This window comes from Oncorhynchus tshawytscha, linkage group LG11 (assembly GCF_018296145.1).
Source record: "Oncorhynchus tshawytscha isolate Ot180627B linkage group LG11, Otsh_v2.0, whole genome shotgun sequence".
Lineage (NCBI taxonomy): Eukaryota > Metazoa > Chordata > Actinopteri > Salmoniformes > Salmonidae > Oncorhynchus > Oncorhynchus tshawytscha.
The window spans coordinates 7154035-7170188 of record NC_056439.1 but is presented as its reverse complement, the minus strand read 5'-3'; the positions used below and the strand labels follow the sequence as shown (position 1 = coordinate 7170188).

At 42.2% G+C, this 16154-nt stretch overlaps 1 protein-coding gene across 1 annotated transcript; it reads left to right on the top strand.

Annotated features, from left to right (window-relative positions):
- Positions 1–15919, top strand: LOC112245012 (N-acylneuraminate cytidylyltransferase-like). The gene is made up of 8 exons (XM_024412948.2): positions 1–358; positions 1476–1618; positions 2927–3082; positions 8125–8255; positions 8637–8731; positions 10132–10303; positions 13492–13654; positions 14941–15919. Exons 1-8 carry the CDS (start codon positions 138–140, stop codon positions 15153–15155), a joined length of 1296 nt encoding a protein of 431 aa, XP_024268716.2. The 5' UTR covers positions 1–137; the 3' UTR covers positions 15156–15919.
- Positions 15920–16154: the final 235 nt, after the last annotated feature.

The following is a 16154-nucleotide window of genomic DNA, read 5'->3' as shown; positions in this document are numbered from 1 at the left end:
ATAATGATCAGACTCACGTTACAAATGCTGGTTAACAATCCAATACATTTAGTTTAGATTGTTTCACAAAAGTAGTGGGCTAGTCTTTTACTAGTCCCGTATTAGCAGACCAATATTGACTTCATCAGCACAGGCAAATGGCTGCTGCAAGAAAACGTACGCTATCTGGATTTGAAGATGTGATAGATGGAAAAACAACGATTTTCAAAGACAGCGGCGAGAAGATACACGTTGCAGCCCTGATCCTAGCTAGGGGAGGCAGTAAGGGGATCCCGCTGAAGAATATAAAAGTTCTGGCCGGTGTCCCGCTCATCGGATGGGTTCTGAGAGCTGCCGTGGATTCCAAACAGTTTGACAGGTGATTCCGTTCAATCTACAATTGACTTTCCAATGTAGCTACAGTATATGGATTAGCTCTGAGGCTGTTAATAATAAATAGCTGCAACAAATGCATGTGACATTCTTGTTTTGCGTGCACGGATAATATTGTTCATCCTAGTGATAAAGTATATGCTGTCTATAATGATTGATGCATTTAGTCATATCTGTACATTATCAATTGTTTGTGTGTGAATATAAACCCATGTCAGATTCTTATTGAAATAGTTTGTCAAGAGGATGTTTGAAAATGAGCTGTCTCTGACTTTGTCTTGGCCACGCAAGACCGGATTGCATTGATGTAGCCTACTTGCAGTGGTGTACTTTAAAAAAAAATATTTTACCTTTACCAGGCAAGTCAGTTAAGAACAAATTCTTATTTTCAATTACGGCCTAGGAACAGTAGGTTAACAGCCTGTTCAGGGGCAGAACGACAGATTTGTACCTTGTCAGCTCGGGGGTTTGAACTTGCAATGTCCAACGCTCTAACCACTAGGCTACCGTGCCGCTCCACTTAAGTAAACGGTACTTAAGTAAAAAATACTTTGCAGTATTTGCAGTAATTATGTCGTTTTGTTGGGTATCTGTACTTTACTTTACTATTTATATGTTTGAGTACTTTTACTCCACTACATTCCTAAGGAAAATCATTTACTTTTTACTCCATCAATTTTCCCTGACACCCAAAAGTACTCGTTACATCTCGAACATCCTTGGTCATCCCAACTGCCTCAGATCTTGCAGACTCACTAAACACAAATGCTTAATTTCTAAGTCATGTCTGAGTGTTGGAGTGTGCCCCTGCCTATCCATTTAAACAAATAATAATAATAATAATCATGCCATCTGCCGTTTGCTTAAATACAAGGAATTTGAAATTATTTATACTTTTGATACTTAAGTATATTTAAAACCAAATACTTTTTAGTCTTTTACTCAAGTAGTATTTTATCGGGTCACTTTCACTTTTACTTGAGTCATTTTCTATAAAGGTATCTTTCCTTTTACTCAAGGATGACAATTGGGTACTTTTCCCACCACAGCCTACTTGTTACAAAGCCTGAGGAATCAACTTCTTCACTTCTTTCTCCCACCAGTGTGTGGGTATCAACTGATCATGATAACATTGAGAAGGTGGCCAAGGCATGGGGAGCTCAGGTTCACCGCAGGAGCCCAGAGGTGTCCAAAGACTCCTCCAGCTCTCTCGACACTATCCAGGAATTTGCCCGATTAAACCCAGGTAAGGGGTGAATCTCAATTGTAATTTCCTTGATTCCTCATGTCCTCACTCCTTGCCTCCTTCTCAAAATGCATTCGAGGAGGAGATCTGAGAGGAGGAACTGCAAATCTTCTGCTCCAATGTGCCGTGAGAAGGAGACAAGGAGGGAAGTGTGAGGAATCAAGATAATACAATTGTGATTTACTCAATGGCATAGCAACAGGGAAGTATCAACGTTTGTTATAATTTATTGTGACAAAACCACACCCTCTTTGATGCTTCACTGTCTTTGTTAGGACTCTTAGGCAGTGCTTTGTTATAGATGCCAGCCGTTAATGGAAAATATGCAGAAGAACATATTAGCTAGACTACGGCTCTGGGGCGATATGTATCAAGCATCTCAGAGCAAGAATACTGATCTAGGATCAGATCCCCCCCAGCCCATGTAGTCTTATTCATTGTGTTCTTTGAGGCAAAGCTGATTGTAAATGTCCCGACTTCCGCCGAAGTCGGTCCCTCTCCTTGTTCGGGCGGCGTCACTGGCCTTCTAGCCATCGTCTATCCACTTTTCATTTTCCATTTGTTTTGTCCTTTGTCCTTACACACCTGGTTTCAATCCCCCAATTACTTGTTCATTACTTAACCCTCTGTTCCCCCATGTTTGTTTGTGAGTGATTGTTTATTGTATTGCGGTCCATTATTTGTGGCCTTGGATTTATTGACGTGTATTGTGATTATAGTTGAGTAAAATTGCATACATTACTCATATCTGCTGTCCTGCACCTGACTCATCTACACCAGCTACACACAGACGCATTACAGTAAATCTGTAGTCCTCCTCTGCTTCACTTGATACGTACAACCTCCAGGGCCGTAGTGCCTGCTGCAAGTTTTCATTCCTGCCTTTTAATCAGATCCTGAGAACCACTTGCTGGGAAACCAGATGTACGGTCCGACTCTCCACTCTCCAGCCAATCAGTGACCGTTCTTGTCTAGCTAGGTAGAAACAAAACCAGCACGACTGTCATCAATGAAAATGCTCACGTTGTGTTGTCTTTTAATTCCATTTCAAATCTAAGCATAATCCCAATCCGAGTAAATTGTTGCATATCAAGTATAAACAGAGTTTCAGTTGCTATCTTATTGATAGTGTGAGAGTGACTATAGACAACCCATGAATAGGAGTTTATCCAAATAATGTGGGACTCACTCCGTAGCTACAAATGTCAACAGTGACCATATAGGTTTATTCATATCTCATATCATATGACTATCTGGTTAAATAATGGATAAATCAAATATCTGCTGTGTTGTGTTGACTTCCTCCAGAGGTGAATGTGATCTGTCACATCCAGGCTACGTCTCCCTGCTTGCACCCCTTCCACCTGAAGGAGGCCCTGGAGTTGATCACCAATCAGGACTTCACGTCTGTCTTCGCCGTGGCCCGACAACACCACTTCCGCTGGCAGGAGGTCAAGAAAGGAGGTATGGGATAGCCATGTGTTATGTTTAGGGCTTTCCGGGATAGCCATGTGTTATGTTTAGGGCTTTCCGGGTAGCCTTGTGTTATGTTTAGGGCTTTCCAGGATAGACTTGTGTTATGTTTAGGGTTTTCCGGGGTAGCCTTGTGTTATGTTTAGGGCTTTCCGGGATAGACTTGTGTTATGTTTAGGGCTTTCCGGGGTAGACTTGTGTTATGTTTAGGGCTTTCCGGGGTAGACTTGTGTTATGTTTAGGGCTTTCCGGGATAGCCTTATGTTATGTTTAGGGCTTTCCGGGATAGACTTGTGTTATGTTTAGGGCTTTCCAGGATAGACTTGTGTTATGTTTAGGGCTTTCCGGGATAGACTTGTGTTATATTTAGGGCTTGTGACTTATGTTTAGGGCTTTCCAGGATAGACTTGTGTTATATTTAGGGCTTTCTAGACTTGTGTTATATTTAGGGCTTTCCAGGATAGACTTGTGTTATATTTAGGGCTTTCCGGGATAGACTTGTGTTATGTTTAGGGCTTTCCAGGATAGACTTGTGTTATGTTTAGGGCTTTCCAGGATAGACTTGTGTTATATTTAGGGCTTTCCGGGATAGACTTGTGCTTTCCGGGATAGACTTGTGTTATATTTAGGGCTTTCCGGGATAGACTTTATATTTAGGGCTTTCCAGGATAGACTTGTGTTATGTTTAGGGCTTTCCGGGATAGACTTGTTATATTTAGGGCTTATGTTTATTTAGGGCTTTCCAGGATAGACTTGTGTTATATTTAGGGCTTTCCGGGATAGACTTGTGTTATGTTTAGGGCTTTCCAGGATAGACTTGTGTTATGTTTAGGGCTTTCCAGGATAGACTTGTGTTATGTTTAGGGCTTTCCAGGATAGACTTGTGTTATGTTTAGGGCTTTCCAGGATAGACTTGCGTTATATTTAGGGCTTTCCGTGATAGACTTGTGTTATATTTAGGGCTTTCCAGGATAGACTTGTGTTATGTTTAGGGCTTTCCGGGATAGCCTTGTGTTATGTTTAGGGCTCTCCAGGATAGCCTTGTGTTATGTTTAGGGCCTTACACATAGATTTGTTTTCCCGGACACAGATTAACCCTATTCCTGGATTTTAAAAAAGGTAAATGGAGAATCTCCATTAAATTCTTTGTAGTTTAGGATTAGGCTTAATCTGTGCCTGAGGAAAAACTGTCCCTTACTTAATAAATTGTGTCAGGACTTTGCCCTGGCCACATCAACATAGCCAGGAACAACTTGAGTAGCCTAGATATGTTGTATTTGAAAACACCTACCCAATATAGCTTGTTGTAAGATGCTAATGCTCAATGATAATGAATTGTTTATATAGGGCCTTTCACAAGCACAATACATGGAAGTCATCCCATCCACCACCAATCACTGTGTATCACAATAGAGGGATGAGGGGTGTTTAGACAAGTACGTCTTTTTTTCTCTGGACAAGGAAAATCGAATCAAATCAAACGTTATTGGTCACACACATATTTAGTAGACGTTAAACCTTTTAGGGCTAGGCGTCCCGCTAGCGGGACAACTTCCGGTGAAACTGGAGGGCGCGCAATTCAAATAAATAATCATACAAATTATGGATATTAAACATTTAGGTACATCTAAGTGTCCTATATTGGTTGAAAGTTTAAAGTCTTGTTAATCTAACTGCACTGTCCGATTTACTGTAGCTCTTACAGCGAAAACATATTTTTCCACCGGCACAGGTTTCATGAATTCACAAATAGCGATTAAATATTCACTTACTTTTTGAAAATCTTCCTCTGATTTGTCATCAAAAGGGTCCCAGCTATAACATGTAGTGTTGTTTTGTTAGATAAAATCCCTCTTTATATCCCAAAAAGTCATTTTAGTTGAACATGTAGAGAAAGGAATCCGAAAATCTACCCCTAAACTTTGTTTCAACAAGTCAAAATAAGTTTCTATTTTCTCCTCAGATACCCTAAAATGTAATCAAACTAAAATATTTCTTACGGAAAGAAGTATGTTCAATAGGAAACTGATTTTAGCAGGTGCGTCCTGTCTTCATGGCGCACAAACACGAGTTTCCAAGACTGTGTCCCTGTACTAAAACTGATACTTCTTCATCGTTTTTGAAGTTACTAGTCTGAAACCTTGAACATAGACTGCTGACACCCTGTGGAAACCATAGGAATTATTACCTAATATTGCCATTCAAAGGGTTAGGGTTAGGGATAGCGTTAGGGTTAGATTCTGGTTGGTTTTTCTTTGGATTTTGTCCTACCATATCTATTGTGTTATATTCTTCTACATTATTTTAACATTTCTACAAACTTCAAAGTGTTTACTTTCCAATGGTACCAATTATATGCATATCCTGGCTTCAGGGCCTGAGCCACAGGCAGTTTACTTTGGGCACGTCATTCAGGAGGAAATTGAGAAAAAAGTTGCCTAGCCCCAAAATGCAGGTGTAGCAAAATGCATGTGTTCCAAACTCCAAAAGTGAAGTAGTATCTAACAATTCACAATAATACACACAAATCTTAAAGTAAAAGAATGGAATTCAGAAATATATAAATATTAGGGTGAGCAATGGCTGAGTGGCATTCACTAAAATACAGCAGAGTACAGTATATACAGTGAGGGAAAATGTATTTTATCCCCTGCTGATTTTGTACGTTTGCCCACTGACAAAGAAATGATCGATCTATAATTTTAATGGTAGGTTTATTTGAACAGTGAGAGACAGAATAACAACAAAAAAATCCAGAAAAACGCAAGCCAAAAATGTTATAAATTGATTTCCATTTTAATGAGGGAAATAAATGTTTGACCCCTCTGCAAAACATTACTTAGTACTTGGTGGCAAAACCCTTGTTGGCAATCACAGAGGTCAGACGTTTCTTGTAGTTGGCCACCAGGTTTGCACACATCTCAGGAGGGATTTTGTCCCACTCCTCTTTGCAGATCTTCTCCAAGTCATTAAGGTTTCGAGGCTGATGTTTGGCAACTCAAACCTTCAGCTCCCTCCACAGATTTTCTATGGGATTAAGTTCTAGAGACTGGCTAGGCCACTCCAGGACCTTAATGTGCTTCTTCTTGAGCCACTCCTTTGTTGCCTTGGCCGTGTGTTTTGGGTCATTGTCATGCTGGAATACCCATCCACGACCCATGTTCAATGCCCTGGCTGAGGGAAGGAGGTTCTCACCCAAGATTTGACGGTACATGGCCCATCCATCATCCCTTTGATGCGGTGAAGTTGTCCTGTCCCCTTAGCAGAAAAACACCCCCAAAGCATAATTTTTCCACCTCCATGTTTGACGGTGGGGATGGTATTCTTGGGGTCATAGGCAGCATTCCTCCTCCTCCAAACACGGCGATTTGAGTTGATGCCAAAGAGCTCGATTTTGGTCTCATCTGACCACAACACTTTCACTCAGTTGTCCTCTGAATCATTCAGATGTTCATTGGCAAACTTCAGACGGGCATATGTATGTGCTTTCTTGAGCAGGGGGACCTTGCAGGTGCTGCAGGATTTCAGTCCTTCACGGCATAGTGTGTTACCAATTGTTTTCTTGGTGACTATGGTCCCAGCTGCCTTGAGATCATTGACAAGATCCTCCCGTGTAGTTCTGGGCTGATTCCTCACCGTTCTCATGATCATTGCAACTCCACGAGGTGAGATCTTACATGGAGCCCCTCCCTTTAAGAGTGTGCTCCTAATCTCAGCTCGTTACCTGTATAAAAGACACCTGGGAGCCTTAAATCTTTCTGATTGAGAGGGGGTCAAATACTTCATTAAAATTCAAATCAATTTATAACATTTTTGACATGCATTTTTCTGGATTTTGTTGTTGTTATTCTGTCTCTCACTGTTCAAATAAACCTACCATTAAAATTATAGACGGATCATTTCTTTGTCAGTGGGCAAACATACAAAATCAGCAGGGGATCAAATACTTTTTTCCCTCACTGTACATGTGAACTGAGTAAAACAGTATGTAAACATTATTAAAGTGACCAGTGATTTCATGCCTATGTATATAGGGCAGCAGCCTCTAAGGTGCAGGGTTGAGTAACCGGGTGTTAGACGGCTAGTGATGGCTATTTAACAGTCTGATGGCCTTGAGTTAGAAGCTGTTTTTCAGTCTCTCGCTCCCTGCTTTGATGCACCTGTACTGACCTCGCCTTCTTGGATGATAGTGGGGTGAACAGGCAGTGGCTCGGGTGGTTGTTCTTCTTGATGATCTTTATGGGCTTCCTGTGACATCGGGTGCTGTAGGTGTCCTGGAGGGCAGGCAGTGTGCCCCCGGTGATGCGTTGGGCAGACCGCACCACCCTCTGGAGAGTCTTACGGTTGTGGGCGGAGCAGTTGCCGTACCAGGCGGTGATACAGCCCGACAGGATGCTCTCAATTATACATCTGTAAAAGTTTGTGAGGGTCTGAAGGGCCATGCCGAATTTCTTCAGCCTCCTGAGGTTGAAGAGGCGCGGTTGCGCCTTCTTCACACTGTCTGTGTGGGTCGACCACTTCAGATTGTCAGTGATGTGTACATCAAGAAACTTGAAGCTTTTCACCTTCTCCAATGCGGTCTCGTCAATGTGAACAGGGGCGCGCTCTCTCTGTTGTCTCCTGAAGTCCACGATCAGCTTCTTCGTTTTGTTGACGTTGAGGGAGAGGTCATTTTCCTGGCACCACTCCGCCAGGGCCCTCCCTTCCTCCCTCTCGCCATTGTTGGTAATCAGGCCTGACTGTTGTGTCATCTGCAAACGTGGTGATTGAGTTGGAGGCGTGGCCACACAGTCGTGGGTGAACAGGAGTAAAGTAGGGGGCTAATTACACACTCTTGTGGGGCCCCTGTGTTGAGGATCAGGGAAGTGGTGGTGTTGTTTCCTACCTTCACCACCTGGGGAAGGCCAGTCAGGAAGTCCAGGACCCAGTTGCACAGGGCGGGATTCAGACCCAGGGCCTCAAGCTTAATCATAGTATTAACCTTAGTTAGAACCTATTAACTGATATTGATTATTTTGCTCTCTCCTCTTCAGGTAGTGTAGCCACCAAGCCACTGAACCTTGACCCGTCTAACAGGCCCCGGAGACAGGACTGGGATGGAGAGCTGTGTGAGAACGGATCTTTCTACATTCATACCAGAGTGACAATAGAGAAAGGCTTGCAGGTAACTGGCACTAAACCCCATCGGGGCCCATAGTCACAAAGTGTTTCAGGATAGGATTGTTGATCTAGGATCAGTTTTCCCTTTTCTATCATTATTAATGAGATTGTATGGGCAGGGAGGACCTGATTCTAGATCAGCACTCCTATCCTGAGACGCTTTATGAACAGTGGTCCTGATGTGCATGTCTGCTGCTGGAGGTGAACCCTATTTTCCTCAGGTGATCAATAATGTTTAGTGATTCAGTGGATGTGAGCTTGACCAGAGACAAAAGACACACTGAGAAATCGACTTACTGATCTATAATTCTAGATATTCTATTGTCAACTGCCGTTGTTTCAAATGATAATTGAAATCCCCTTTCTCTTGCATTGTCTTTCTCAGGGGGGAAAGTGGGCTTACTATGAGATGCTGCCAGAGTACAGTGTGGATATTGATGTGGATATCGATTGGCCCGTGGCAGAACAGAGAGTACTGAGGTAGTCTGAAGTCACTGACTCAGAGCTTCACATTCTCTCTCTCTCTCTCTCTCTCTCTCTCTCTCTCTCTCTCTGTGTGTTTACTTGAACAAACTTAATCGGTGTCCCTTCCACAGGACGGTTGAGCTAACGTAGGCTAATGCGATTAGCATAAGGTTGTGAGTAACAAGAACATTTCCCAGGACATAGACATATCTGATATTGTCAGAAAGCTTCAATTCTTGTTAATCTAACTGCACTGTCCAATTTACAATAGCTGTTACAGTGAAAGAATACCATGCTATTTTTTGAGGAGAGTGCACAATTTTGAACATGAAAAGGTATTAATAAACAAATTAGGCACATTTGGGCAGTCATGATACAACATTTTGAACAGAAATGCAATGGTTCATTTGGATCAGTCTAAAACTTTGCACATACACTGCTGCCATCTAGTGGCCAAAACCCAAATGTAACTTTGGCTGGAATAATACATTATGGCCTTTCTCTTGCATTTCAAAGATGATGGTACAAAAAAAATACAAAAGAACGGTTGGTTTTTTCTTTGTATTATCTTTTACCAGATCTATTGTGTTATTTTGTCCTACGCTCCTTTCAAATGGTAACAAGAATATGCATATCGTTGCTTCAGGGCCTGAGCTACGGGCAGTTAGATTTGGGTATGTCATTTTAGGCGAAAATTGAAAAAAAGGGCGGATCCTCAAGAGGCAACACAATAAACATTGATGTAACACAGAGGAGTCGTTATACAAATGCATTTCCCTGTGTGTTCTGGTACGACAACTGCTTGGCATTCGACTGCAAGGCGTTACGAAGGGTAGTGCGTATGACCCAGTACATCACTAGGTCCGAGCTCCCTGCCATCAAGGACGTTTATACCAGTCGGGTTCAGAGGAAGGCCCTAACAATGGTCAAAGACTCCAGCCACCTAAATCATACATTGTTCTCTCTGCTACTGCACTGCAAGTGGTACCAATACACCAAGTCTGGAAACAACAGGAACCCCAAGCTATAAGACTGCTAAATAGTTAGTTAAATAGTAAACCAATTAGCTACTTGGAATATCTGCAATGACCATTTTTGTAATAATCTCTTTTGACTCATCACATGATGTTTATCTAGCCCGTTGTCCTAGTCACTTTATCCTTACCTATATGTACATATCTACCTCAACTACCTCGTATCCCTGCACATTGACTCGGTACTGGTAGCCAAGTTATCATTACTCATTGTGTATGTATTACTTGAGTTAATTTGTACTTTTTTTTCCCTCTCTCTCTGCATTGTTGGGAATGGCCCGTAAAAGTGAGCATTTCACCTTTAGTCTACGCCAGTTGTCTACGAAGCATGTGACCAATAAGATTTTTTGATACAATTGTATTTGATTTGTTCCTCTCCAGGTTTGGTTACTTTGGCCTGGAGAAGCCTGAGGCGGTGCGTCTGCTGCTGTGTAACGTCTCCGGCTGTCTGACTGACGGCCGCGTCCTCATCTCTGTCTCTGGAGAGGAGATGGTCTCTGTCAACACCAGAGATACCACGGGTATCCGCATGCTGCAGGGAGAGGGCGTGGAGGTACGTCGACTGTAGATATTGAACATATAGAACATATAGGACATACACCAGAGAGGGAAAGGCGATACGGTGCAAAGATAACGTGATGAATACGGATGATGAAAGATCGACGTCAATTCGTCGGTGGAATTTAAAAGATCACATATGGTAACAGCAAATAGTGACAGACAGGCTTTACCTTATTTTTTTATATTTTTTTACAGTTGAAAGAGAATCCCAATCATGCGATTACTGCTTCCACAAATACATGTGTTGTCTATGTTGTAATAGGAATTTCCAGGTGAACAAAAAGGACAGCGTTGGTAAAGTCAATCAAAAATATATCGGTTTTATTACAAGTTGCAACAGGGAGACACCATGCAGCCCAGAAGCAGAGAAAATGTCTAACTGACCTCTTGGAGACGGGACCTTTCTATCCTAATCAGACAGCACCACATGTTCAGTAAACACCAGCCAGAGAGGCTTGTGGGAAGACAAAACAAAAAGGCAGCGACTGTCAGCTGATACAGAATCACAGTGTTCACAGGGTGTCATCAGTACAATACAACAGTGAATAATCAGTGTGTCCTTGTACATCCAGTCTGGCGTCAACCACTATCAACAGATATGAGAATAATCCATAACATTCACTATCAAGTCTAGTGACCATCGACCTGCACCTTGAGTGTCACAAACAGAACATATTGTGTATTACAGGAACTCAAAATATGCTAAACATTGTGTTGATCACTCTAAACTAAAGATGAACTTTAGTCATCTTAAATTTCCCAATTACATATGAAGAAGAGGAGACAATTCATTGTTTTGATAGTGAAGTTACAGGTCATCCATACTCAACAGGGGCGGCAGGTAGCCAAGTGGTTAACCGAAAGGTTGCTGGATCGAATCCCCGAGCTGACAAGGTAAAAATGTGGTGCTCTGTCCCTGAACAAGGCAGTTAACCCACTGTTCCCCGGTAGGCCGTCATTGTAAATTAGAATTTGTTCTTAACTGACTTGCCTAGTTAAATAAATACAAAATAGGCGGACTGTGATCTGGACCCAGAACGGGGTCAGTACAGACTGCGGGTTCTGACCGAGTTTTTAAAATAATAATTATATGAACATAAATACAGTTTGGGGGGAGGGGAACATTTTGTCAGGATTTGACTCATGCTATGATCTGAACACACATAAGACATGGAACATGTGTAGAATTGCAGGCAAAGAGTTTTAAAACGGCACATTTTTCTCTCTGCCAACAGGAGGGGTGCGAACAGTTTGGGGTTGCGAGGTAGAGGTTTGTTAATATGCTGTTAAATGACAATATCCATCCGAACCTTTGCCATCTCGGAGATTTGTGTGACCGGACCTTCTGAAATAGTATTAGAATATAATGACTCTATTTTTCCAGAAGACACTTCAGTTGTGGCAAGTCAAATAAGATAAAGATAAAGATATATAGTAAACAAAAAATGGCAACATTCACACGACAGATACAAATTCTTACAAGATATATATACACTTTGTGTACAAAACATTAAGAATACCTGCTCTTTCCATGACAAACTCACTGGGTGAAATATGATCCCTTATTGATGTCTCTTGTTAAATCCACTTCATTCAGTGTAGATGAAGGGGAGGAGACAGGTTAAAGAAGGATTTTTAAGCCTTGAGACAACTGAGACATGGATTGCGTATGTGTGCCATTCAGAGGGTGAATGTGTGCCATTCAGAGTGCCTTTGCATGGGGTATGGTAGTAGGTGCCAGGCACACCGGTATGTGCCAAGAACTGCAACGCTGCTGGGTTTTTCACACTCAACAGTTTCCCGTGTGTATCAGGAATGGTCCACCACCCAAAGGACATCCAGCCAACTTGACACAACTGTGGGAGTCAACATGGGCCAGCATCCCTGTGGAACGCATTCGACACCTTATAGGGTCCATGCCCAATGAATTGATATTAGCAACTCAATATTAGGAAGTGTGTTCTTAATGTTTTGTGCACTGTGTATATATTAGATAAATATAAGTCACAAACATCTAATTTCCTTTAAAAGCCATGCTATAGAAAAAAAAGAAACCCCTGTTAGATACCCGAGTCCAGCACAGTAGCCAAGTTACTGTCTGCCCCTGGTACGTCTAGATAAGCCACAGCTCATCACTGAAAGCACCACCCATTAAACACACACAGGCTACTATTTACTCTAGCTGTCATGTGTATCATGTTTCAGGAGGAGACCCAGATGCAGACAGTGTCGAAGTAACACTGTTTATTACTAGAACAGGGGGCAGGCAAAACGACAGGTCAAGGGCAGGCAGAGGTCAGACATCCAGATCAGAGTGTAAAAAGGTACAGAACGGCAGGCAGTCTCGGGGTCAGGCAGAGGTCAGACATCCAGATCAGAGTGTAAAAAGGTACAGAACGGCAGGCAGTCTCGGAGTCAGGCAGAGGTCAGACATCCAGATCAGAGTGTAAAAAGGTACAGAACGGCAGGCAGTCTTGGGGTCAGGCAGAGGTCAGACATCTAGATAAGAGTCTAAAAGGTACAGAACGACAGGCAGTCTCGGGGTCAGGCAGAGGTCAGTAATCCAGATCAGAGTCTAAAAAAGGTACAGAACGGCAGGCAGTCTCGGGGTCAGGCAGAGGTCAGTAATCCAGATCAGAGTCTAAAAAGGTACAGAACGGCAGGCAGTCTCGGGGTCAGGCAGAGGTCAGTAATCCAGATCAGAGTCTAAAAAGGTACAGAACGACAGGCAGTCTCGGGGTCAGGCAGAGGTCAGTAATCCAGATCAGAGTCTTAAAAGGGTACAGAACGGCAGGCAGTCTCGGGGTCAGGCAGAGGTCAGTAATCCAGATCAGAGTCTAAAAAGGTACAGAACGACAGGCAGTCTCGGGGTCAGGCAGAGGTCAATAATAAACTTTTTCAGTTTTACAGCAAATTTCCTTCAATTCTACACATTTTGCAATAGGGTGGAGGCAAATGTTTGTCGTTTTTAATGATAACTGATGAGCCATCGGCCCACCCCGGTCGGTAGTTGGATCATGCTCACCACAAGTTTAGAAAGCTGGCTGCTAGACTAACTTAACGATCTTAAAAAAAATTTTAAAAGACTGACTTGGGCTAATTGAGTGACTGCTGATGCACAACCAAATTTTGAAATTGTACCTTGTGTATTCTATTATTCTAACTCTGTACTCTGACCAGGTGATCTTGATCTCGTCCAGTGAGGACCTGACCAAGGCCTTGGCTGACAAGCTGTCCCAGAGAACGGGCTGCGAGGTCAGACAGCTGGGCAAGGACATCCAGAGCGAGACCAAAGCCATGATGGACGACAGGGATCTGGGCTGGAAGGAAGTAGCCTATATGGGTAAACTCACTATTCTTTTCACTTAACTGACTACTACTACTAATATTACTATTACATTTACTTGTTTAGTGATCATTTGTAAAGTGGCTCTCTATTTGCCTTCTGCATGTAGGTTAGGCTACCACTGCAGAAAACTACTGGCACTGTTCTGAGTTCATGTCACTGTCAGTCAATTGATATTTATGGGCAATGTGAGAAGGGCGATGTCAGCTGTCAAGTCCTGGAGAAATTGAGATTCAATTTAAAATTAATCAATTTCTATACTGAACAGAAATATAAACCTAACATGTAAAGTGTTGGTCCCATGAAACATGAGCTGAAATAAAAGATCCCAGATATTTTCCATATGTACAAAATGTTTATTTCTCTAAAATGTTGTGCATAAATTTGTTTACATCCCTGTTAGTGAGCATTTCTCCTTTGCCAATATAGTCCATCCACCTGACATGTGTGGCATATCAAGAACCTGATTTAAACAGCATGATTGTTACACAGGTGCACCTTGTCCTGGGGATAATAAAAGGCCACTCTATGTGCCGTTTTGTAACCAGTTTTCTCAGGTTTTGTGGGAGCGTGCAATTGGCATGCTGACTGCAGAAAAGTCCACCAGAGCTGTTGCCAGAGAATTGAATGTTAATTTCTCTACCATAAGCCGCCTCATCTAGCACATCCAACCGTCCTCACAACCACAGACCACGTGTAACCCCGCCAGCCCAAGACCTCCACATCCAGCTTCTTCACCTTCGGGATTATCTAAGAACAGCCTCCCGGACAGCTGATGAAACTGTGGGTTTGCACAACCAAATAATATTTGCACAAATTGTCAGAAACCGTCTCAGGGAAGCTTATCTGCTTGCTCATCATCCTCACCAGGGTCTTTACCTGACTGCGGTTTGGCGCCGTAACCGACTTCAGTGGGCAAATGCTCACCTTCAATGTCCACTGGAACGCTGGAGAAGCGTGCTCTTCAAGGACAAATCTCTGTCTTTATTTCAATTGACTGATTGCCTTATATGAACTGTAGCCTCAATTGTTGCATGTTGCGTTTATTTTTTGTACAGTGTATGATTTCAGTAATTCATTTTTAAGATTTCCCTAAACCCAAAATTGGAAACTATTCATTAAATGTTTTTTTTTCTCTATGATTTCCTTAAATCATGCATATTTTATACATGTTGTGTTTTTGCAACATACTAATCATCCTATGAATACTTCCAGAACCACCTTATGGACACTTTAATAGATAAACAAACTCATCTCACCCCTCCATTCCATCCCTCCTACAGGTAACGATGCACCAGATGTTGACTGTCTGAACCTGGCTGGGCTGAGTGCAGTACCCCGGGATGCCCCAGTGGTGGCAATCAATGCTGCTAAATACTCCTGCCACAATGTTGCAGGCCTCGGGGCTGTGAGGGAGTTTTCAGAACTCATCCTGCTGCTCAAGAAGAAGGCCAAGTCTCAGATGGAACAGGACCGCATCCACAGAGATACATTCTAAACTCCAGAATGTGTTCTAAAGTCACAGATATACATTCTAAACTCCAGAATGGGTTCTAAAGTCACAGAGATACATTCTAAACTCCAGAATGTGTTCTAAAGTCACAGACATGCATTCTAAACTCTAGAATGTGCTCAAACTCTAATCTGGCTCAGATATGTTCTAAACAAAGAGTTGCATTCTTGAAGCCTGAGTGACAGTCTGTTTTTACTCGCTTGCCAGCTCCTTGTCATTCCAAACATATTTGGCATTACAATTCCAAAAAGAGTTAACTAGAGAGCAGAAACAGACGGGCACTCAGGCTATTTTATTCTAGACTATCAGACAAACCTAAACTCGTGCCTGTGCTAAAGATTAGGCTAAATGACCTTGAAGCTTATTGACAATCCTCAATACTTTCTCTGGAGCATTTACTCACTTTCAGGCACGTAGCTCAGGCTGAGGTGTTTTTTACAGGTTGTCAGATCGAGGTAGTTTTAGTTTTACAGGTAGTGTTGACAAATACAGTCAGTGTGTGTATAGATATATATATTAGTATATACACTGCATGCACAATTTAGGCAAGTGGGTATTCTGATATTATTTCAATGCACATTTTCCAACTCCCAAACTATATAAACTTGAATGCTTATTGGAGTTAATCATATTTGTCTAATGAGGGAGGATGTGGCGAAAGTGAATAACACCTTATAAACTCAGCAACAAAAAAAAGGACCGTCCTCACTGTCAACTGCGTTTATTTTCAGCAAACTTAACATGTGTAAATATTTATATGAACATAACAAGATTCAACAACTGAGACAAACTGAACATATTCCACAGACATGACTAACAGAAATGGAATAATGTGTCCCTGAATAAAGTGTGTGTGGGGGGGGTCAAAATCAAAAGTAATAATCAGTATCTGGTGTGGCCACCAGCTGCATTAAGTACTGCAGTGCATCCCCTCCTCATGGACTGCACCAGATTTGCCAGTTCTTGCTGTGAGATGTTACCCAA